The 22,730-nt window shown below is 49.6% G+C and overlaps 1 protein-coding gene across 2 annotated transcripts in view; it reads left to right on the forward strand.

Moving 5' to 3' along the window:
- The window catches only part of LOC112232018 (neuronal membrane glycoprotein M6-a), a 65,560-nt gene that overhangs the window by 37,219 nt on the left and 5,611 nt on the right, over positions 1-22,730 (forward strand). For both annotated transcript variants that reach the window (XM_042311974.1, XM_042311973.1), the window contains exons 2-5: positions 2,307-2,499; positions 10,869-11,025; positions 21,392-21,545; positions 21,974-22,050. In XM_042311974.1, coding sequence (XP_042167908.1) covers positions 2,307-2,499; positions 10,869-11,025; positions 21,392-21,545; positions 21,974-22,050 — 581 coding nt within the window. The remainder of the gene's footprint in view (positions 1-2,306; positions 2,500-10,868; positions 11,026-21,391; positions 21,546-21,973; positions 22,051-22,730) is intronic.

Raw genomic sequence — 22,730 nt, forward strand, 5'->3', positions numbered from 1 at the left:
GACGTATCAGCTTTGTAAATGATTGATCAGCTGCCATCACAAAGATACTTATGACTCCATCGTTTGGCCTATTTATCAGGTGTGTTTGTAAATTAATGAAGGTGCCCACTGCCCATATTGTGCTCTGATGGACTGGGCTCAGAAATCAATACCCTACTGTGTCTAGTCTGCCACAGGTACACACACACACACTCCCTCTCTCACACACACACACACTCCCTCTCACACACACACACTCCCTCTCATACACACACACACACACACACACACAGAAAATGTTGAAGACTGTGCAAGGGGTGTGTAGACATTCACTGGCCACCGTATATAGGCATGCCGATTCAGTCCAACACCAAGGAACCAATGTTACTAATATGACTAGGATTTGGGCAATTAGAAACTGTTCTGTTAATCAAAGTTACTAATATGATTAGGATTATGACTAGGTCACCCTGTACTTTTTTGACACAGAGATTTGTTTTATCTTGCTGCATACCCCTGCATGATACAGTAATCTTCCCTCAATGCACAAAGAGGAGGGTACCGTAAAATGATCATATATCCTTTGCTTACTATTATCACTGTAATTTATTCACCAATATGTATTCATCAAGAATATACATTAAAATCAGTATACCACATGGCCTGATGGGATGATGGTGATATGAAACAGTATAGATTCAGATTATTTTGTCAGTTTCTTCTCTCCCTGTGTCAGCCTTGGCATGCTGAAGACATAGGGAGTGTGTTGACGGTCTTTCCTGTCTCTCGCCTGACTGCACAGACACATACACACACACACATGCGCACACGCATACACACACACACACGCCTTTGTGCCTTAAAGGGGATAATAAGCAGGACTGACAGTGAAAGAGACGTGCAGAGGATTCTGAACTAAGTCTGATTTCCTATTGGCTGAAATCTGGCCCTGTGCTCACAGTAGACTCAATACCACCTGACATCAACTGACTAACACACACATGCACACGCACACACACACACACACACACACACGGTTACGCACGTTCTCCAGGCTGCAGCAGTGATGGTCTCCAGAGCATCCTGTGTATGCAGAGAGGGGTATAACAGAAATAGACAGGAGTGCTTTCAGGTGATGTCAAGGTGTAGCGTAGGTGTGAGGGCTATTCATTCCCAACACAACTGGGACCCTGCAGTTTAAATGCCTTCCAAGTGTTCTAACTAAAGCAAGTCCAGAGGCACCAATGTACAGTAGAGTCAGAACATAACTGGGATTTGTGCTGTAGTCACCTACTGCACATTAGTAATACTACAAGGAAAGCCTAGCCTGAGTGCCAGTCTGTTTGAGCTATCATGCCAACTCCTTTTCATTCACTGTCATGTCAAACAGCAATGTTGTTGGCATTGGCAAGAGCACGAATGGATCTGGGACCAGGCTATGGAAAATAGGAGTTCAATATTACAATTGGACGTTTGCCGATTCGTTTGATAAGCGATATCTGAACCTCGCCTATCCAGTCCAGTTGAAGATAGATGGGAGCGTTAGACTCAAGTATCACAAACACGCTTTTCCTTCATCGGAGATGGTCAGATAGATACTTCCTGTAGTCTGAGATAATAAAACATACCCCGCCCCCTCACAGACACAGTATTATCCATTACACTGCATCTCTCCTTCTATCCCTCTCTCACTGTCTTCTCCTTCTAGCTATCAGTGTTCTGTTTTGTAGCTCTCACACTCACTCACTCACTCACCGTGTTTACGACTAGTCATACATCCAGCAGCTGCTCTAGCCTGGGTGAAGGGAGGGATTCCATTTGCAGGGCCGCAATCCGCAATCCACAGATCAATACCGTTTGCTCTCTTTGTATTAAACCCATAAATCTGTCCGGGGAGCGATTATGATTGGCTGGAGTGACATTAAACTTCCTTCCCGAGATGGCAACAGGCGATTTATTGGCTCTCGGGCAACTGGAGAAATGTGGTTTGTTGTTATCGGATGATAGATGGGATATAATTTGATCCCTGTGCGTTTCAAATTAGATGCGGTGGGATTTGGTGTTGTAAAATATATGTCATAAAATAAAAGGTTAAATGAAAAACGCTGATTTAATGATCTTCTGATTCTGAATCAACGATTCCCTCGCTGTTACAGTGCTTTTATTTCCTTTGGTTCTGGTGTCAAACGTATTTCAATTCCTGTCGAGCCGTGAATAGAGTGTGACATGTACCGTATTTCATGACTAGAGCACCTGTGAATATCTAAGATGTTCTACCACCGTCTTTAGTCTAAACGTTCTCCTCTTCCCTCTCTGTCTCTGTCCAGGATGCTTTGAGTGCTGCGTCAAATGCCTGGGCGTCCTCCCGTATGCCTCTCTCTTCGCCACCATCCTTCTGTACGCTGGGGTGGCGCTGTTCTGCGGCTGCGGGCACGAGGCCCTCTCTGGCACCGCCACCATCCTGCAGAACTACTTCGAGGTGGTCCGAGCTCCCGTGGAAACCCTGGACGTCTTAACCATGTGAGTGTGGGTGTGTTTGCGTGGGAGGGGTGTCACAGTGTCCCCCCCTGGTTTGTCAAAACACCTACATGCAGCCTGGAGATGTGTTGAAACTCAATGAGGAGAAGTTGCCTTGGAATTTTCCCTTCTTCCTACTCCTTGTCTGTTTCGACCCCTTGAGGAACTAGCCTTGTTAGTGTGGTTAAAACAACAGTCTGTGTGTCCTCACACACAAAAAAGTGCCCTATTTTGAAAGCTTCCGTACCTGTAAAGGGAATGGTTCCAATCTCACCTGTGCTATGACGGGCACACCTAGTTAACACCTTATCGAGACGCCGTATCCTCGGTCGCCCTAGATAGTAAAATGTGTCCCCCAAGCAGTCCCTGGTGATTTCTACTGGAAGTGAGTCACAGTTACTTCATGGAGCATTTCCTTCTCTTTCTTTCTTCTGAAGTGTTTAACCATTGAGGTCGGCAAATCTCCCTTACACCTACATTATTACTCAGTATCTATACATATCCCCAGCAAGAGGAGTATTTCAAATGTGATCAAGTGTAACTATCTGTAACGGTTTTCTAGTGGTGATGAAAGAGAGTCGGACCAAACTGCAGCGTGTCGATTGCGATCCATGTTTAATATAACAAAGAACCACGAACTTATAAAAAAACAATAAACGAAACCGAAACAGCCTATCTGGTGCAAACTAACAACGAGTACACATAGGACACTAAGGACAATCACCCACGACACCCTCAAAGAATATGGCTGCCTAAATATGGTTCCCAATCAGAGACAACGATAAGCATCTGCCTCTGATTGAGAACCACTCCAGACAGCCATAGACTTTGCTAGACAACCCACTAAGCTACAATCCCAATACCACCACCAAAACCCCAAGACAAACACACCACAATTACAAAAACCCCATGCCACACCCTGGCCTGACCAAATACATAAAGATGAACACAAAATACTTTGACCAGGGCGTGACAGAACCCCCCTAAGGTGCGGACTCCCGAACGCACCTCAAAACAATAGGGAGGGTCCGGGTGGGCGTCTGTCCATGGTGGCGGCTCGGGCGCGGGACGTGGACCCCACTCATTTAATGTCTTAGTCCCCTCTCCCTTCGTCCCTGGATAGTCCACCCTCGCCGCCGACCATGGCCTAGTAGTCCTCACCCAGAACCCCACTGGACTGAGGAGCAGATCGGGACTGAAGGACAGCTCGGGACTGAGGCAGCTCGGGACTGAGGGGAAGCTCGGGAGTGAGAGAAAGCTCAGGAGTGAGAGGAAGCTCAGGAGTGAGAGGAAGCTCAGGAGTGAGAGGAAGCTCAGGAGTGAGAGGAAGCTCAGGCAGGTTGATGGATCTACCAGATCCTGGCTGGCTGGTGGTTCCGGCAGATCCTGGCTGACTGGCACTTCTGGCGGATCCTGGCTGACTGGTGGGTCCTGGGAGACTGGCGGATCCTGGCTGACTGGCGGATCCTGGCTGACTGGCGGATCCTGGCAGACTGGCGGATCCTGGCAGACTGGCGGATCCTGGCAGACTGGCGGATCCTGGCAGACTGGCGGATCCTGGCAGACTGGCGGATCTAACTGATCCTGGCAGACTGGCGGATCCTGGCCGACTGGCAGATCCTGGCCGACTGGCAGATCCTGGCCGACTGGCAGATCCTGGCCGACTGGCAGATCCTGGCCGACTGGCAGATCCTGGCCGACTGGCAGATCCTGGCCGACTGGCAGATCCTGGCTGACTGGCAGATCCTGGCCGACTGGCAGATCCTGGCCGACTGGCAGTTCTGGCGGATCCTGGCAGACTGGCGGATCCTGGCAGACTGGCGGATCCTGGCAGACTAGCGGATCCTGGCTGACTGGCGGATCCTGGTTGACTGGCACTTCTGGCGGATCCTGAAAGACTGGCGGATCCTGGCTGACTGGCGGATCATGGACTGGCGGATCCTGGCTGACTGGCGGATCCTGGCTGACTGGCGGATCCTGGCTGACTGGCGGATCCTGGCAGACTGGCGGATCCTGGCTGAATGGCGGATCTAACTGATCCTGGCAGACTGGCGGATCCTGGCCGACTGGCAGATCCTGGCCGACTGGCAGATCCTGGCTGACTGGCAGATCCTGGCCGACTGGCAGATCCTGGCCGACTGGCAGTTCTGGCGGATCCTGGCAGACTGGCGGATCCTGGCAGACTGGCAGTTCTGGCGGATCCTGGCAGACTGGCGGATCCTGGCAGACTGGCGGATCCTGGCAGACTAGCGGATCCTGGCTGACTGGCAGATCCTGGCCGACTGGCAGATCCTGGCCGACTGGCAGTTCTGGCGGATCCTGGCAGACTGGCGGATCCTGGCAGACTGGCAGTTCTGGCGGATCCTGGCAGACTGGCGGATCCTGGCAGACTGGCGGATCCTGGCTGACTGGCGGATCCTGGCCGACTGGCAGTTCTGGCAGATCCCGGCTGACTGGCGGATCTGGAAGAGTCTGGTTGACTGGCAGATCTGGAAGAGTCTGGTTGACTGGCAGATCTGGAAGAGTCTGGTTGACTGGCAGATCTGGAAGGGTCTGGTTGACTGGCAGATCTGGAAGAGTCTGGTTGACTGGCAGATCTGGAAGAGTCTGGCTGACTGGCAGATCTGGAAGAGACTGGCTGACTGGCAGATCTGGAAGAGTCTGGTTGACTGGCAGATCTGGAAGAGTCTGGTTGACTGGCAGATCTGGAAGAGTCTGGCTGACTGGCAGATCTGGAAGAGACTGGCTGACTGGCAGATCTGGAAGAGTCTGGCTGACTGGCAGATCTGGCGGCGCTGGGCAGCCTGGCGGCGCTGGGCAGACTGGCGACGCTAGGCAGACTGGCAGTGCTGGGCAGCCTGGCGATGCTGGGCAGACTGGCGATGCTGGGCAGACTGGTGGCGCTGGGCAGACTGGCGACGCTGGGCAGACTGGCGATGCTGGGCAGACTGACGGCGCTGGGCAGACTGGCGGTGCTGGGCAGACTGGCGATGCTGGGCAGACTGGCGATGCTGGGCAGACTGGCGATGCTGGGCAGACTGGCGATGCTGGGCAGACTGATGGCGCTGGGCAGACTGGCGATGCTGGGCAGACGGGGGCACTGGCGGCGCTGGGCAGACTGGCGGCACTAGCTGCTCCATATAGGCTGACAGCTCTGGCGGCTTCTTACAGACTGACCGCTCTGGCGGCTCCGTGCTGACTGGCAGCTCCTTGCAGACTGGCAGCTCCTTGCAGACTGGCAGCTCCTTGCAGACTGACAGCTCCGTGCAGACTGACAGCTCCGTGCAGACTGACAGCTCCGTGCAGACTGGCTGCTCCATGCAGACTGGCTGCTCCATGCAGACTGACAGCTCTGGCTGCTTCATGCAGACTGACAGCTCTGGCTGCTCCATGTAGACTGGCTGCTTCATGCAGACTGGCAGCTCGGGCTGCTTCATGTAGACTGACAGCTCTGGCTGCTCCATGCGGACTGACAGCTCTGGCTGCTCCATGTAGACTGACTGCTTCATGCAGACTGGCAGCTCGGGCTGCTTCATGTAGACTGACAGCTCTGGCTCCTCCATGCAGACTGACAGCTCTGACTGCTCCATGCAGACTGACAGCTCTGGCTGCTTCATGCAGACTGGCAGCTCTGGCTGCTCTATGTAGACTGGCTGCTTCATGCAGACTGGCAGCTCGGGCTGCTTCATGTAGACTGACAGCTCTGGCTGCTCCATGCGGACTGACAGCTCTGGCTGCTCCATGCAGACTGACAGCTCTGGCTGCTCCATGCGGACTGACAGCTCTGGCTGCTCCATGCGGACTGACAGCTCTGGCTGCTCCATGTAGACTGGCTGCTTCATGCAGACTGGCGGCTCGGGCTGCTTCATGTAGACTGACAGCTCTGGCTGCTCCATGTAGACTGGCTGCTTCATGCAGACTGGCAGCTCGGGCTGCTTCATGTAGACTGACAGCTCTGGCTGCTCCATGCAGACTGACAGCTCTGACTGCTCCATGCAGACTGACAGCTCTGACTGCTCCATGCAGACTGACAGCTCTGACTGCTCCATGCAGACTGACAGCTCTGGCTGCTTCATGCAGACTGGCAGCTCTGGCTGCGCTGAACAGGCGGGAGACTCCTGCAGCGCTGTGTCGGAGGAAGGCTCTGGCTGCGCTAAACAGGCGGAAGACTCCGGCAGCGCTGTAGAGGAGGAAGGCTCTGGCTGCGCTGAACAGGCGGGAGGCTCCGACAGCGCTGTAGAGGAGAAAGGCTCTGGCTGCGCTGAACAGGCGGGAGGCTCCGGCAGCGCTGTAGAGGAGGAAAGCTCTGGCTGCGTTAAACAGGCGGGAGACTCCAGCAGCGCAGGAGAGGAGAAAAGCGCTGGCTGCGCTGAACAGGCGAGGCACACTGTAGGCCTGATGCGTGGTGCTGGCACTGGTATGCCGTGCATGCTATGCCAAGCCCACACCTTTCTCTCTACTCTGTCCAATACATCCTCCACACTCTCAGACTCAGCACTCTGCTTCGCCGACAGCTCCAATTCCATCCATGGCTCTGCCCAGGGTCCTTGTCCGTCAAGGATCTCCTCCCAAGTCCATTTATCCAAAGAGTGCAGCCTCTCCCAATGCTGCTGCTGCCTCTGTTGCTTCTCCTGCTGCTGCCTCTGCTCCTGCTGCTGCCTTTGCTGCTGCTGCTGTTGCTCCTGCTGCACCTGTCGCTTCTCCTGCTGCTGCTGTTGCTGCTGCCTCTGTTTACCACGCCGCTTGGTCCTTGGTTGGTGGGTGATTCTGTAACGGTTTTCTAGTGGTGATGAAAGAGAGTCGGACCAAACTGCAGCGTGTCGATTGCGATCCATGTTTAATATAACAAAGAACCACGAACTTATAAAAAAACAATAAACGAAACCGAAACAGCCTATCTGGTGCAAACTAACAACGAGTACACATAGGACACTAAGGACAATCACCCACGACACCCTCAAAGAATATGGCTGCCTAAATATGGTTCCCAATCAGAGACAACGATAAGCATCTGCCTCTGATTGAGAACCACTCCAGACAGCCATAGACTTTGCTAGACAACCCACTAAGCTACAATCCCAATACCACCACCAAAACCCCAAGACAAACACACCACAATTACAAAAACCCCATGCCACACCCTGGCCTGACCAAATACATAAAGATGAACACAAAATACTTTGACCAGGGCGTGACACTATCCTTACTCTCCCCTACCTTATCTCAATACACAACAGTATAACAGTACTGAATAACAGTATAACAGTATAACAGTACACAACAGTATAACAGTACTGAATAACAGTATAACAGTATAACAGTACTGAATAACAGTATAACAGTATAACAGTACACAACAGTATAACAGTACTGAATAACAGTATAACAGTATAACAGTACACAACAGTATAACAGTACTGAATAACAGTATAACGGTATAACAGTACACAACAGTATAACAGTACTGAATAACAGTATAACAGTATAACAGTACACAACAGTATAACAGTACTGAATAACAGTATAACAGTACACAACAGTACTAAACTGTGATCAAGTGTAACTACAGAACTGTTGAAGCGCGGGTGAGTCTCACTATACAGTGACTGAAATGACTGCAACTCTTTGTTAAGTGTTAGTTTCAGAGTGGGTGGCAAGGAATGAGTTACTTCTAAGTATTTCTTAAACTAAAAGCATTGTATTTGGGACAAATCATTCACTAAACCCTAAACTTCAACTAAATATTGTAATAGATCATGTGGGAATTGAGCAAGTTGAGATGATTAAACTGCTTGGAGTAACCCTGGATTGTAAACCGTCAAAATATATTGATACAACATTAGCTAAGATGAGGAGAAGTCTGTCCATAATAAAGCGCTGCTCTGCCTTCTTAACAACACTGTCAACAAGGCAGGTCCTACAGGCCCTAGTTTTGTCGCACCTGGACTACTGTTCAGTCGTGTGTTCAGGTGCCACAAAAAAGGACTTAGGAAAATTGCAATTGGCTCATAACAGGGCAGCACGGCTGGCCCCTGGCTGTACACAGAGGGCTAATATTAATAACATGCATATCAATCTCTCCTGGCTCAAAGTGGAAGAGAGATTGACTTCATCACTACTTGTATTTATAAGAGGTATTGATGTTGAATGCACCAAGGTCTGTCACACAGCTCGGACACCCATGCATACCCCACAAGACATGCCACCAGAGGTCTCTTCACAGTCCCCAAGTCCAGAACAGACTATGGGAGGTGCACAGTAATACATAGAGCCATGGCTACATGGAACTCTATTCCACATCAAGTAACTGACGCAAGGACTACAATTAGATTTAAAAAACAGATAAAAAGAACCTTATGGAACAGCGGGGACTGTGAAGCAACACAAACATAGGCACAGACACATGCATACACACACACACACACGATAGCATACGCACTATACACACACGTACACATGGATTCTGTACTGTAGATATGTGGTAGTGGTGGAGTAGGGGCCTGAGGACACACAGTGTGTTGTGAAATCTGTAAATGTATTGTAATGTTTTTAAAATGGTATAAACTGCTTTCATTTTGCTGGACCCCAGGAAGAGCAGCTACTGCCTTGGCAGGTGTATTTATCAGGTGTTTGATCATGAATGTGTGTCTGAGTGGGAGGGAGGGAGATTTTTCCCTGACGCAGCACACTGACGGAGATTGATTTTTCCACTCCTGTGTGGATTCCAATATCCTGTGTGTGTGTGTGTGTGTGTATGTGTTTGTACGTCTGCGTGATGTCTTGGCACGGGGCCGTTGGGGGATTTAAGCCCTCTGAAATCACTCTGGGTTGTCCCGGGCGCACCTGCTCACCGGAACTCCACCTGCTGAGAGGGAGGGAGGGGGTGTGTGCTAGTGAATGCAAGTGTGTGTGTGCTTCTACTAGATGTTGGAAATGGCGGGAGATTGTGACATGAGCAGTAGACCTGGCCTAACTGATGTAACTGGGCTTTCTATACTGATGTAACTGGGCTTTTTATACTGATGTAACTGGGCATTTTATACTGATGTAACTGGGCTTTCTATACTGATGTAACTGGGCTTTCTATACTGATGTAACTGGGCATTTTATACTGATGTAACTGGGCTTTCTATACTGATGTAACTGGGCTTTCTATAATGATGTAACTGGGCTTTCTATACCGATTTAACTGGGCTTTTTTTACTGATGTAACTGGGCGTTTTATACTGATGTAACTGGGCTTTCTTTACTGATTTAACTGGGCTTTTTATACTGATGTAACTGGGCTTTCTATACTGATGTAACTGGGCTTTCTATACTGATGTAACTGGGCTTTCTATGATGATGTAACTGGGCTTTCTATGATGATGTAACTAGGCTTTCTATACGGATGTAACTGGGCTTTCTGTACTGATGTAACTGGGCTTTCTATACTGATTTAACTGGGCTTTTTATACTGATGTAACTGGGCTTTCTATACTGATGTAACTGGGCTTTCTATACTGATGTAACTCGGCTTTCTATGATGATGTAACTAGGCTTTCTATACGGATGTAACTGGGCTTTCTGTACTGATGTAACTGGGCTTTCTATGCTGATGTAACTGTGCTTGTTATACTGATTTAACTGGGCTTTTTTTACTGATGTAACTGGGCTTTCTATACTGATGTAACTGGGCTTTCTATACTGATGTAACTGGGCTTTCTATACTGATGTAACTGTGCTTTCTATACACTTTCGAGGCCACTAATATGTGGTGTGTGCTGTACTAGGTGTGAAATTCACTTCAGATTGAGGGTACAAAAAATACACTTTACACCACTATAACATCATCTTTATCAGAGGAAAGCTTGTGAAATCAACCCATTGTGTTTGTCTAATACTATCTCCTAAATCTTTTCCTAACCTGGAGGTATGGTGCTAACCCTAACTTTCCTACCCAGGTTCATTCTGGGACATTAGAGCTTTTTTACATAACCCTACAGAATTAAACACACAGTCATTGGCTAAATGAGAGCTTATCCACTAGTCCAAGGGAAAAATGCAGAATGACTGTGGAAGCAAACTGACTGCAGTATACAGTCAGAATACTGTCTGTCACTGCTGGAAGTAATATAATTTGTAGTCCAATGCACTTGGACTACAAATGGGGCTGCTGGGCCTAAAAAACACTCAATGCACACACCTGTATTGTTTAGCAATTGTATCTTTGTAAATTCCTGTCATAGAGATCCTATTAAATTAATATTTCATTAGTATTCTAATTCCTAATTCTATGGTTCCTGGGAATGAAATCCCTAGTCTTGGTGTGCTAGCCACACCAACTGAGTGATCCCATCGCTCTGCTCCTGTCTCTCTGTCGTCCTCCGCAGGATTGACATCTTGAAGTATGTCATCTACGGCGTGGCGGCGGCATTCTTCGTCTACGGCATCCTGCTGATGGTGGAGGGCTTCTTCACCACCGGCGCCATCAGGGACCTGTACGGAGACTTCAAGATCACCGCCTGCGGACGGTGCGTCTCCGCCTGGGTAAGAAACACACTTAAATCAACCCCTATCCTCTGCGCCCTATCCGCTCCCTTTATTTCTGAAGGCGTTGGATAGGTATAATAAGTATAAGGGTAGACAATTGGGACACATCTTTCTGGAGGAAGTACCCGAGAGACGGGATTAGAGATCTGGTGATGGAGAATTTACAGCTTAAGATGTCTCTTCTTTGAATTATGGCCCAATGCTAATGACAGCTGATGAGCCAGTCAGCCTTCTACTGACTTATAACTGTCATTTTCTCTCTCTCTCTCTCTAATGGGCCTATCCCTCACTTCCTTCTCCTCCTTCCTCCCTTTCTTTCCCTCCCTCTCTCTTTCTTATTAACCGTCCTTCTCTTCCTTCTCCTCCTTCCTCTCTCTCTTCCCCTCCCTCTCTCTTTCTAATGGACTGTCCTTCTCTTCCTTCTCCTCCTTCCTCTCTCTCTTTCCCTCCTCTCTTCCTAATGGACCGTCCTTCTCTTCCTTCTCCTCCTTCCTCTCTCTCTTTCCCTCCTCTCTCTTTCTAATGGACCGTCCTTCTCTTCCTTCTCCTCCTTCCTCCCTTTCTTCCCCTCCCTCTCTCTTTCTAATTAACTGTCCTTCTCTTCCTTCTCCTCCTTCCTCTCTCTTTCCCTCCTCTCTTTCTAATGGACTGTCCTTCTCTTCCTTCTCCTCCTTCCTCTCTCTCTTTCCCTCCCTCTCTCTTTCTAATGGACTGTCCTTCTCTTCCTTCTCCTCCTTCCTTCCTCTCTCTTTCCCACCTCTCTTTCTAATGGACTGTCCTTCTCTTCCTTCTCCTCCTTCCTCTCTCTCTTTCCCTCCTCTCTCTTCCTAATGGACCGTCCTTCTCTTCCTTCTCCTCCTTCCTCTCTCTCTTTCCCTCCTCTCTCTTTCTAATGAACTGTCCTTCTCTTCCTTCTCCTCCTTCCTCTCTCTCTTTCCCTCCCTCTCTCTTCCTAATGGACCGTCCTTCTCTTCCTTCTCCTCCTTCCTCTCTCTCTTTCCCTCCTCTCTCTTCCTAATGGACTGTCCTTCTCTTCCTTCTCCTCCTTCCTCTCTCTCTTTCCCTCCTCTCTCTTTCTAATGGACCGTCCTTCTCTTCCTTCTCCTCCTTCCTCTAACTCTTCCCCTCCCTCTCTCTTTCCCTCCCTCTCTCTTTCTAATGGACTGTCCTTCTCTTCCTTCTCATCCTTCCTCTCTCTCTTTCCCTCCTCTCTCTTCCTAATGGACTGTCCTTCTCTTCCTTCTCCTCCTTCCTCTCTCTCTTCCCCTCCTCTCTCTTTCTAATGGACCGTCCTTCTCTTCCTTCTCATCCTTCCTCTCTCTCTTTCCCTCCTCTCTCTTCCTAATGGACTGTCCTTCTCTTCCTTCTCCTCCTTCCTCTCTCTCTTCCCCTCCTCTCTCTTTCTAATGGACCGTCCTTCTCTTCCTTCTCCTCCTTCCTCTCTTTCTTCCCCTCCCTCTCTCTTTCTAATGGACTGTCCTTCTCTTCCTTCTCCTCCTTCCTCCCTTTCTTTCCCTCCCTCTCTCTTTCTTATTAACCGTCCTTCTCTTCCTTCTCCTTCCTCTCTCTCTTCCCCTCCTCTCTCTTTCTAATGGACTGTCCTTCTCTTCCTTCTCCTCCTTCCTCTCTCTCTTTCCCTCCTCTCTTCCTAAGGGACCGTCCTTCTCTTCCTTCTCCTCCTTCCTCTCTCTCTTTCCCTCCTCTCTCTTTCTAATGGACCGTCCTTCTCTTCCTTCTCCTCCTTCCTCCCTTTCTTCCCCTCCCTCTCTCTTTCTAATGAACTGTCCTTCTCTTCCTTCTCCTCCTTCCTCTCTCTTTCCCTCCTCTCTTTCTAATGGACTGTCCTTCTCTTCCTTCTCCTCCTTCCTCTCTCTCTTTCCCTCCTCTCTCTTCCTAATGGACTGTCCTTCTCCTCCTTCCTCACTCTCTTCTCTTCCCCTCCTCTCTCTTCCTAATGGACCGTCCTTCTCTTCCTTCTCCTCCTTCCTCTCTCTCTTTCCCTCCTCTCTCTTCCTAATGGACCGTCCTTCTCTTCCTTCTCCTCCTTCCTCTCTCTCTTTCCCTCCTCTCTCTTTCTAATGAACTGTCCTTCTCTTCCTTCTCCTCCTTCCTCTCTCTCTTTCCCTCCCTCTCTCTTCCTAATGGACCGTCCTTCTCTTCCTTCTCCTCCTTCCTCTCTCTCTTTCCCTCCTCTCTCTTCCTAATGGACTGTCCTTCTCTTCCTTCTCCTCCTTCCTCTCTCTCTTTCCCTCCTCTCTCTTTCTAATGGACCGTCCTTCTCTTCCTTCTCCTCCTTCCTCTAACTCTTCCCCTCCCTCTCTCTTTCCCTCCCTCTCTCTTTCTAATGGACTGTCCTTCTCTTCCTTCTCATCCTTCCTCTCTCTCTTTCCCTCCTCTCTCTTCCTAATGGACTGTCCTTCTCTTCCTTCTCCTCCTTCCTCTCTCTCTTCCCCTCCTCTCTCTTTCTAATGGACCGTCCTTCTCTTCCTTCTCATCCTTCCTCTCTCTCTTTCCCTCCTCTCTCTTTCCTAATGGACTGTCCTTCTCTTCCTTCTCCTCCTTCCTCTCTCTCTTCCCCTCCTCTCTCTTTCTAATGGACCGTCCTTCTCTTCCTTCTCCTCCTTCCTCTCTTTCTTCCCTCCCTCTCTCTTTCTAATGGACTGTCCTTCTCTTCCTTCTCCTCCTTCCTCCCTTTCTTTCCTCTCCCTTTCCCTCTCTTTTCTTATTAACCGTCCTTCTCTTCCTTCTCCTTCCTCTCTCTCTTCCCCTCCTCTCTCTTTCTAATGGACTGTCCTTCTCTTCCTTCTCCTCCTTCCTCTCTCTCTTTCCCTCCTTCTCTCTTCCTAATGGACCGTCCTTCTCTTCCTTCTCCTCCTTCCTCTCTCTCTTCCCTCCTCTCTCTTTCTAATGGACTGTCCTTCTCTTCCTTCTCCTCCTTCCTCCTCTCTTCCCTCCTCTCTCTTTCTAATGGACTGTCCTTCTCTTCCTTCTCCTCCTTCTCTCTCTTTCCCTCCTCTCTCTTCTAATGGACTCCTTCTCTTCCTCTCCTCTCTCCCTCCTCTCTCTTCTAATGGACTGTCCTTCTCTTCTTCTCCTCCTTCCTCTCTCTCTTTCCCTCCTCTCTTTCTAATGGACTGTCCTTCTCTTCCTTCTCCTCCTTCCTCTCTCTCTTTCTAATTTCCTTCTCTTCTCTCTCTTTCTCTCTTCCCCTCCTCTCTCTTCTAATGGACTGTCCTTCTCTTCCTTCTCCTCCTTCCTCTCTCTTTCCTCCTCTCTCTTTCTAATGGACTCCTTCTCTTCCTTCTCCTCCTTCCTCTCTCTCTTCCCCTCCTCTCTCTTTCTAATGGACTGTCCTTCTCTTCCTTCTCCTCCTTCCTCTCTCTCTTCCCCTCCCCTCTCTCTTTCCCGTCCTTCTCTTCCTTCTCCTCCTTCCTCTCTCTTCCCCTTCCCCTCCCTCCCTCTCTCTTTCTAATGGACTGTCCTTCTCTTCCTTCTCCTCCTTCCCCTCTCTCTCTTTCCCTTCCCTCTCTCTTCTCCCCTCCTAATGGACTGTCCTTTCTCTTCCTTCTCCTCCTTTCCCCTCCTCTCTCTTCTTGGACTGTTCTTCTCCCTTCTCCTCTCTCTCTTTCCCCTCCTAATGGACTGTCCTTCTCTTCCTTCTCCTCCTTCCTCTCTCTCTTTCCCTCCTCTCTCTTTCTAATGGACTGTCCTTCTCTTCCTTCTCCTCCTTCCTCTCTCTCTTTCCCTCCCTCTCTCTTTCTAATGGACTGTCCTTCTCTTCCTTCTCCTCCTTCCTCTCTCTCTTCCCCTCCTCTCTCTTCCTAATGGACTGTCCTTCTCTTCCTTCTCCTCCTTCCTCTCTCTCTTCCCCTCCTCTCTCTTCCTTTCTCCTCCTTCCTCTCTCTCTTCCCCTCCTCTCTCTTTCTCCTCTCTCTTCCTAATGGACTCCTTCTCTTCCTTCTCCTCCTTCCTCTCTTTCCCTCCTCTCTCTTTCTAATGGACCGTCCTTCTCTTCCTTCTCCTCCTTCCTCTCTCTTTCCCTCCTCTCTCTTTCTAATGGACTGTCCTTCTCTTCCTTCTCCTCCTTCCTCTCTCTCTTCCCCTCCTCTCTCTTCCTAATGGACCGTCCTTCTCTTCCTTCTCCTCCTTCCTCTAACTCTTCCCCTCCCTCTCTCTTTCCCTCCCTCACTCTTTCTAATGGACTGTCCTTCTCCCTCTTCTCCTCCTTCCTCTCTCTCTTCCCCTCCTCTCTCTTCCTAATGGACCGTCCTTCTCTTCCTTCTCCTCCTTCCTCTCTCTCTTTCCTTCCCTCTCTCTTTCGAATGGACCGTCCATCTCTTCCTTCTCCTCCTTCCTCTCTCTCTCTTCCCCTCCTCTCTCTTCCTAATGGACTGTCCTTCTCTTCCTTCTCCTCCTTCCTCTCTCTCTTCCCCTCCTCTCTCTTTCTAATGGACTGTCCTTCTCTTCCTTCTCCTCCTTCCTCTCTCTCTTCCCCTCCTCTCTCTTTCTAATGGACTGTCCTTCTCTTCCTTCTCCTCCTTCCTCTCTCTCTTTCCCTCCCTCTCTCTTCCTAATGGACTGTTCTTCTCTTCCTTCTCCTCCTTCCTCTCTCTCTTCCCCTCCTCTCTCTTCCTAATGGACTGTCCTTCTCTTCCTTCTCCTCCTTCCTCTCTCTCTTTCCCTTCCTCTCTCTTTCTAATGGACTGTCCTTCTCTTCCTTCTCCTCCTTCCTCTCTCTCTTTCCCTCCCTCTCTCTTTCTAATGGACTGTCCTTCTCTTCCTTCTCCTCCTTCCTCTAACTCTTCCCCTCCCTCTCTCTTTCTAATGAACTGTCCTTCTCTTCCTTCTCCTCCTTCCTCTCTCTTTCCCTCCTCTCTTTCTAATGGACTGTCCTTCTCTTCCTTCTCCTCCTTCCTCTCTCTCTTTCCCTCCTCTCTCTTCCTAATGGACTGTCCTTCTCCTCCTTCCTCACTCTCTTCTCTTCCCCTCCTCTCTCTTCCTAATGGACCGTCCTTCTCTTCCTTCTCCTCCTTCCTCTCTCTCTTTCCCTCCTCTCTCTTCCTAATGGACCGTCCTTCTCTTCCTTCTCCTCCTTCCTCTCTCTCTTTCCCTCCTCTCTCTTCCTAATGGACTGTCCTTCTCTTCCTTCTCCTCCTTCCTCTCTCTCTTTCCCTCCTCTCTCTTTCTAATGGACCGTCCTTCTCTTCCTTCTCCTCCTTCCTCTAACTCTTCCCCTCCCTCTCTCTTTCCCTCCCTCTCTCTTTCTAATGGACTGTCCTTCTCTTCCTTCTCATCCTTCCTCTCTCTCTTTCCCTCCTCTCTCTTCCTAATGGACTGTCCTTCTCTTCCTTCTCCTCCTTCCTCTCTCTCTTCCCCTCCTCTCTCTTTCTAATGGACCGTCCTTCTCTTCCTTCTCATCCTTCCTCTCTCTCTTTCCCTCCTCTCTCTTCCTAATGGACTGTCCTTCTCTTCCTTCTCCTCCTTCCTCTCTCTCTTCCCCTCCTCTCTCTTTCTAATGGACCGTCCTTCTCTTCCTTCTCCTCCTTCCTCTCTTTCTTCCCCTCCCTCTCTCTTTCTAATGGACTGTCCTTCTCTTCCTTCTCCTCCTTCCTCCCTTTCTTTCCCTCCCTCTCTCTTTCTTATTAACCGTCCTTCTCTTCCTTCTCCTTCCTCTCTCTCTTCCCCTCCTCTCTCTTTCTAATGGACTGTCCTTCTCTTCCTTCTCCTCCTTCCTCTCTCTCTTTCCCTCCTCTCTTCCTAAGGGACCGTCCTTCTCTTCCTTCTCCTCCTTCCTCTCTCTCTTTCCCTCCTCTCTCTTTCTAATGGACCGTCCTTCTCTTCCTTCTCCTCCTTCCTCCCTTTCTTCCCCTCCCTCTCTCTTTCTAATGAACTGTCCTTCTCTTCCTTCTCCTCCTTCCTCTCTCTTTCCCTCCTCTCTTTCTAATGGACTGTCCTTCTCTTCCTTCTCCTCCTTCCTCTCTCTCTTTCCCTCCTCTCTCTTCCTAATGGACTGTCCTTCTCCTCCTTCCTCACTCTCTTCTCTTCCCCTCCGCTCTCTTCCTAATGGACTGTCCTTCTCTTCCTTCTCCTCCTTCCTCTCTCTCTTTCCCTCCCTCTCTCTTTCTAATGGACTGTCCTTCTCTTCCTTCTCCTCCTTCCTCTCTCTCTTCCCCTCCTCTCTCTTCCTAATGGACTGTCCTTCTCTTCCTTCTCCTCCTTCCTCTCTCTCTTCCCCTCCCTCTCTCTTTCTAATAGACCGTCCTTCTCTTCCTTCTCCTCCTTCCTCTCTCTTTCCCTCCTCTCTCTTTCTAATGGACTGTCCTTCTCTTCCTTCTCCTCCTTCCTCTCTCTCTTCCCCTCCTCTCTCTTCCTAATGGACCGTCCTTCTCTTCCTTCTCCTCCTTCCTCTAACTCTTCCCCTCCCTCTCTCTTTCCCTCCCTCACTCTTTCTAATGGACTGTCCTTCTCCCTCTTCTCCTCCTTCCTCTCTCTCTTCCCCTCCTCTCTCTTCCTAATGGACCGTCCTTCTCTTCCTTCTCCTCCTTCCTCTCTCTCTTTCCTTCCCTCTCTCTTTCGAATGGACCGTCCTTCTCTTCCTTCTCCTCCTTCCTCTCTCTCTCTTCCCCTCCTCTCTCTTCCTAATGGACTGTCCTTCTCTTCCTTCTCCTCCTTCCTCTCTCTCTTCCCCTCCTCTCTCTTCCTAATGGACTGTCCTTCTCTTCCTTCTCCTCCTTCCTCTCTCTCTTTCCCTTCCTCTCTCTTTCTAATGGACTGTCCTTCTCTTCCTTCTCCTCCTTCCTCTCTCTCTTTCCCTCCCTCTCTCTTTCTAATGGACTGTCCTTCTCTTCCTTCTCCTCCTTCCTCTCTCTCTTCCCCTCCTCTCTCTTCCTAATGGACTGTCCTTCTCTTCCTTCTCCTCCTTCCTCTCTCTCTTCCCCTCCTCTCTCTTCCTAATGGACTGTCCTTCTCTTCCTTCTCCTCCTTCCTCTCTCTCTTCCCCTCCCTCTCTCTTTCCCTCCTCTCTCTTCCTAATGGACCGTCCTTCTCTTCCTTCTCCTCCTTCCTCTCTCTTTCCCTCCTCTCTCTTTCTAATAGACCGTCCTTCTCTTCCTTCTCCTCCTTCCTCTCTCTTTCCCTCCTCTCTCTTTCTAATGGACTGTCCTTCTCTTCCTTCTCCTCCTTCCTCTCTCTCTTCCCCTCCTCTCTCTTCCTAATGGACCGTCCTTCTCTTCCTTCTCCTCCTTCCTCTAACTCTTCCCCTCCCTCTCTCTTTCCCTCCCTCACTCTTTCTAATGGACTGTCCTTCTCCCTCTTCTCCTCCTTCCTCTCTCTCTTCCCCTCCTCTCTCTTCCTAATGGACCGTCCTTCTCTTCCTTCTCCTCCTTCCTCTCTCTCTTTCCTTCCCTCTCTCTTTCGAATGGACCGTCCATCTCTTCCTTCTCCTCCTTCCTCTCTCTCTCTTCCCCTCCTCTCTCTTCCTAATGGACTGTCCTTCTCTTCCTTCTCCTCCTTCCTCTCTCTCTTCCCCTCCTCTCTCTTTCTAATGGACTGTCCTTCTCTTCCTTCTCCTCCTTCCTCTCTCTCTTCCCCTCCTCTCTCTTTCTAATGGACTGTCCTTCTCTTCCTTCTCCTCCTTCCTCTCTCTCTTTCCCTCCCTCTCTCTTCCTAATGGACTGTTCTTCTCTTCCTTCTCCTCCTTCCTCTCTCTCTTCCCCTCCTCTCTCTTCCTAATGGACTGTCCTTCTCTTCCTTCTCCTCCTTCCTCTCTCTCTTTCCCTTCCTCTCTCTTTCTAATGGACTGTCCTTCTCTTCCTTCTCCTCCTTCCTCTCTCTCTTTCCCTCCCTCTCTCTTTCTAATGGACTGTCCTTCTCTTCCTTCTCCTCCTTCCTCTAACTCTTCCCCTCCCTCTCTCTTCCTAATGGACCGTCCTTCTCTTCCTTCTCCTCCTTCCTCTCTCTCTTCCCCTCCTCTCTCTTTCTAATGGACTGTCCTTCTCTTCCTTCTCCTCCTTCCTCTCTCACTTCCCCTCCTCTCTCTTTCTAATGGACTGTCCTTCTCTTCCTTCTCCTCCTTCCTTTAACTCTTCCCCTCCCTCTCTCTTTCTAATGGACTGTCCTTCTCTTCCTTCTCCTCCTTCCTCTCTCTCTTTCCCTCCTCTCTTCCTAATGGACCGTCCTTCTCTTCCTTCTCCTCCTTCCTCTCTCTCTTCCCCTCCCTCTCTCTTTCTAATGGACTGTCCTTCTCTTCCTTCTCCTCCTTCCTCTCTCTCTTCCCCTCCCTCTCTCTTTCTAATGGACTGTCCTTCTCTTCCTTCTCCTCCTTCCTCTCTCTCTTCCCCTCCCTCTCTCTTTCTAATGGACTGTCCTTCTCCTCCTTCCTCACTCTCTTCTCTTCCCCTCCCTCTCTCTTTCTAATGGACTGTCCTTCTCTTCCTTCTCCTCCTTCCTCTCTCTCTTCCCCTCCCTCTCTCTTTCTAATGGACCGTCCTTCTCTTCCTTCTCCTCCTTCCTCTCTCTCTTTCCCTCCCTCTCTCTTTCTAATGGACTGTCCTTCTCCTCCTTCCTCACTCTCTTCTCTTCCCCTCCTCTCTCTTTCTAATGGACCGTCCTTCTCTTCCTTCTCCTCCTTCCTCTCTCTCTTTCCCTCCCTCTCTCTTTCTAATGGACTGTCCTTCTCCTCCTTCCTCTCTCTCTTTCCCTCCTCTCTCTTTCTAATGGACCGTCCTTCTCTTCCTTCTCCTCCTTCCTCTCTCTTTCCCTCCTCTCTCTTCCTAATGGACCGTCCTTCTCTTCCTTCTCCTCCTTCCTCTCTCTTTCCCTCCTCTCTCTTTCTAATGGACTGTCCTTCTCTTCCTTCTCCTCCTTCCTCTCTCTTTCCCTCCTCTCTCTTTCTAATGGACCGTCCTTCTCTTCCTTCTCCTCCTTCCTCTCTCTCTTCCCCTCCTCTCTCTTCCTAATGGACCGTCCTTCTCTTCCTTCTCCTCCTTCCTCTAACTCTTCCCCTCCCTCTCTCTTTCCCTCCCTCACTCTTTCTAATGGACTGTCCTTCTCCCTCTTCTCATCCTTCCTCTCTCTCTTCCCCTCCTCTCTCTTCCTAATGGACCGTCCTTCTCTTCCTTCTCCTCCTTCCTCTCTCTCTTTCCCTCCCTCTCTCTTTCGAATGGACCGTCCTTCTCTTCCTTCTCCTCCTTCCTCTCTCTCTTCCCCTCCTCTCTCTTTCTAATGGACCGTCCTTCTCTTCCTTCTCCTCCTTCCTCTCTCTCTTTCCCTCCCTCTCTCTTCCTAATGGACTGTTCTTCTCTTCCTTCTCCTCCTTCCTCTCTCTCTTCCCCTCCTCTCTCTTCCTAATGGACTGTCCTTCTCTTCCTTCTCCTCCTTCCTCTCTCTCTTTCCCTTCCTCTCTCTTTCTAATGGACTGTCCTTCTCTTCCTTCTCCTCCTTCCTCTCTCTCTTTCCCTCCCTCTCTCTTTCTAATGGACTGTCCTTCTCTTCCTTCTCCTCCTTCCTCTAACTCTTCCCCTCCCTCTCTCTTCCTAATGGACCGTCCTTCTCTTCCTTCTCCTCCTTCCTCTCTCTCTTCCCCTCCTCTCTCTTTCTAATGGACTGTCCTTCTCTTCCTTCTCCTCCTTCCTCTCTCACTTCCCCTCCTCTCTCTTTCTAATGGACTGTCCTTCTCTTCCTTCTCCTCCTTCCTCTCTCTCTTTCCCTCCTCTCTTCCTAATGGACCGTCCTTCTCTTCCTTCTCCTCCTTCCTCTCTCTCTTCCCCTCCCTCTCTCTTTCTAATGGACTGTCCTTCTCTTCCTTCTCCTCCTTCCTCTCTCTCTTCCCCTCCCTCTCTCTTTCTAATGGACTGTCCTTCTCTTCCTTCTCCTCCTTCCTCTCTCTCTTCCCCTCCCTCTCTCTTTCTAATGGACTGTCCTTCTCCTCCTTCCTCACTCTCTTCTCTTCCCCTCCCTCTCTCTTTCTAATGGACTGTCCTTCTCTTCCTTCTCCTCCTTCCTCTCTCTCTTCCCCTCCCTCTCTCTTTCTAATGGACTGTCCTTCTCCTCCTTCCTCACTCTCTTCTCTTCCCCTCCCTCTCTCTTTCTAATGGACTGTCCTTCTCTTCCTTCTCCTCCTTCCTCTCTCTCTTCCCCTCCCTCTCTCTTTCTAATGGACTGTCCTTCTCCTCCTTCCTCACTCTCTTCTCTTCCCCTCCCTCTCTCTTTCTAATGGACTGTCCTTCTCCTCCTTCCTCACTCTCTTCTCTTCCCTCTCTTTATTCCCCTCCCTCATTTCCTTCTGTGCTCTTCTCTTACATTCTCACTTTCCCTCTGTCTCTAATGAACCATTCCCTCTTGTGTCCTCCGTTTCTTCCCGCAGTTCATTATGTTGACCTATATCTTCTTCCTGGCCTGGTTGGGTGTGACAGCCTTCACCTCGCTGCCCGTCTTCATGTACTTCAACATCTGGACCCTCTGTCAGAACACCACTGTGGTGGAGGGGGCCAACCTCTGCCTGGACTTGCGCCAGTTTGGTAAGGGGCGGGCCCGGGTGGCGCCGCCATCCATTCACACCACTGTTGCCATTCACAGTATACGTACACAGTCACTGACACTGGCAGTGGTTAACCAGGGCTTTGGTGGTTTATTTCCAGTTGTTTGTTTGTGTTCTATCATGAATGTGGATAAGATCTGACAAGAAGATGACCTATAGAGCATACTATACTGAATAGTGTGTCGTTTAGTCTTCTCACATCGCGGGCACACAATTCAATCAGTATTCTTTACATTTCATTGCAGTTATTTAATGCTCCTGAAGGAGATCTATTTTACAGCCCTTTAACATGAGTGTTTGTTGTAACTCGCCGCAGTAGCTGTTGTTAGGTCTCTGTGGATCGAAGCGCCTGCCAAGCTAAGTCACTTGAAATGTAAATGTGAACTGGATTGTTGTTTTTTCTCGCAGGCATGGTAACTATCGGGGAGGAGAGGAAGGTGTGCACGGGCTCCGAGAAGTTCTTTAAGATGTGTGAGTCTAACGAGGTAAGGATGTGTGCGTGTGGCTGGGGAGCGATGAAGGGGGGAGGCGAGGTTCTGTTGGCTGTGAACTTTAGTGATCGCCGCACCTCAGGGGTTAGGCTCCTCTCTCACATTGAAGGCTGTCTGTCCATAGAGCTGGAATAAGTTTTCTCAAATCATAAATGCTTTAGGAAAGTGTTTCCTGATCCTGGCTCTGGGGAACTAAATGCACTTTTTGGTTTTTGCCCTAACGCTCACACACTTGATTCAACCAATCAAGTCATCGTCATGCCTTTGATTTGAGTTAGGTGTGTCAGTGTTAGGTCCAGAAACACAACACGTGCACCACTTTGGGACCCCAGGACTAGGATTGGGAACACTGCTGTCGGGTTCCTCTGTCTTTTTAAATGGTGGTTTGTGTGAGTGTGATGAGTGTAGTGGCGCTACCAGATTTCTATGGGGTTTGAACTTTAACCTCTTGTGGAAAGGGAACAAAAAAACTTAGCTTAACAAAGATTAGCCTGTCTTTCTGTCGAACCTTTATCCTCCTTTATCCTTTTGTCCTACCTCCGTTTAATTCCCTTTGAAAAAGTGAGCTAATGTTGCACTGGGACAAATCTTAATACGTCTTGCCCCATCTCACTCTCAAAGCAACCGCTCTGTGATTCAGTTTTTTAATCTCAACATGACCTGGAAATATTGTA

The sequence above is a fragment of the Oncorhynchus tshawytscha genome, linkage group LG34, assembly GCF_018296145.1.
Source record: "Oncorhynchus tshawytscha isolate Ot180627B linkage group LG34, Otsh_v2.0, whole genome shotgun sequence".
NCBI lineage: Eukaryota > Metazoa > Chordata > Actinopteri > Salmoniformes > Salmonidae > Oncorhynchus > Oncorhynchus tshawytscha.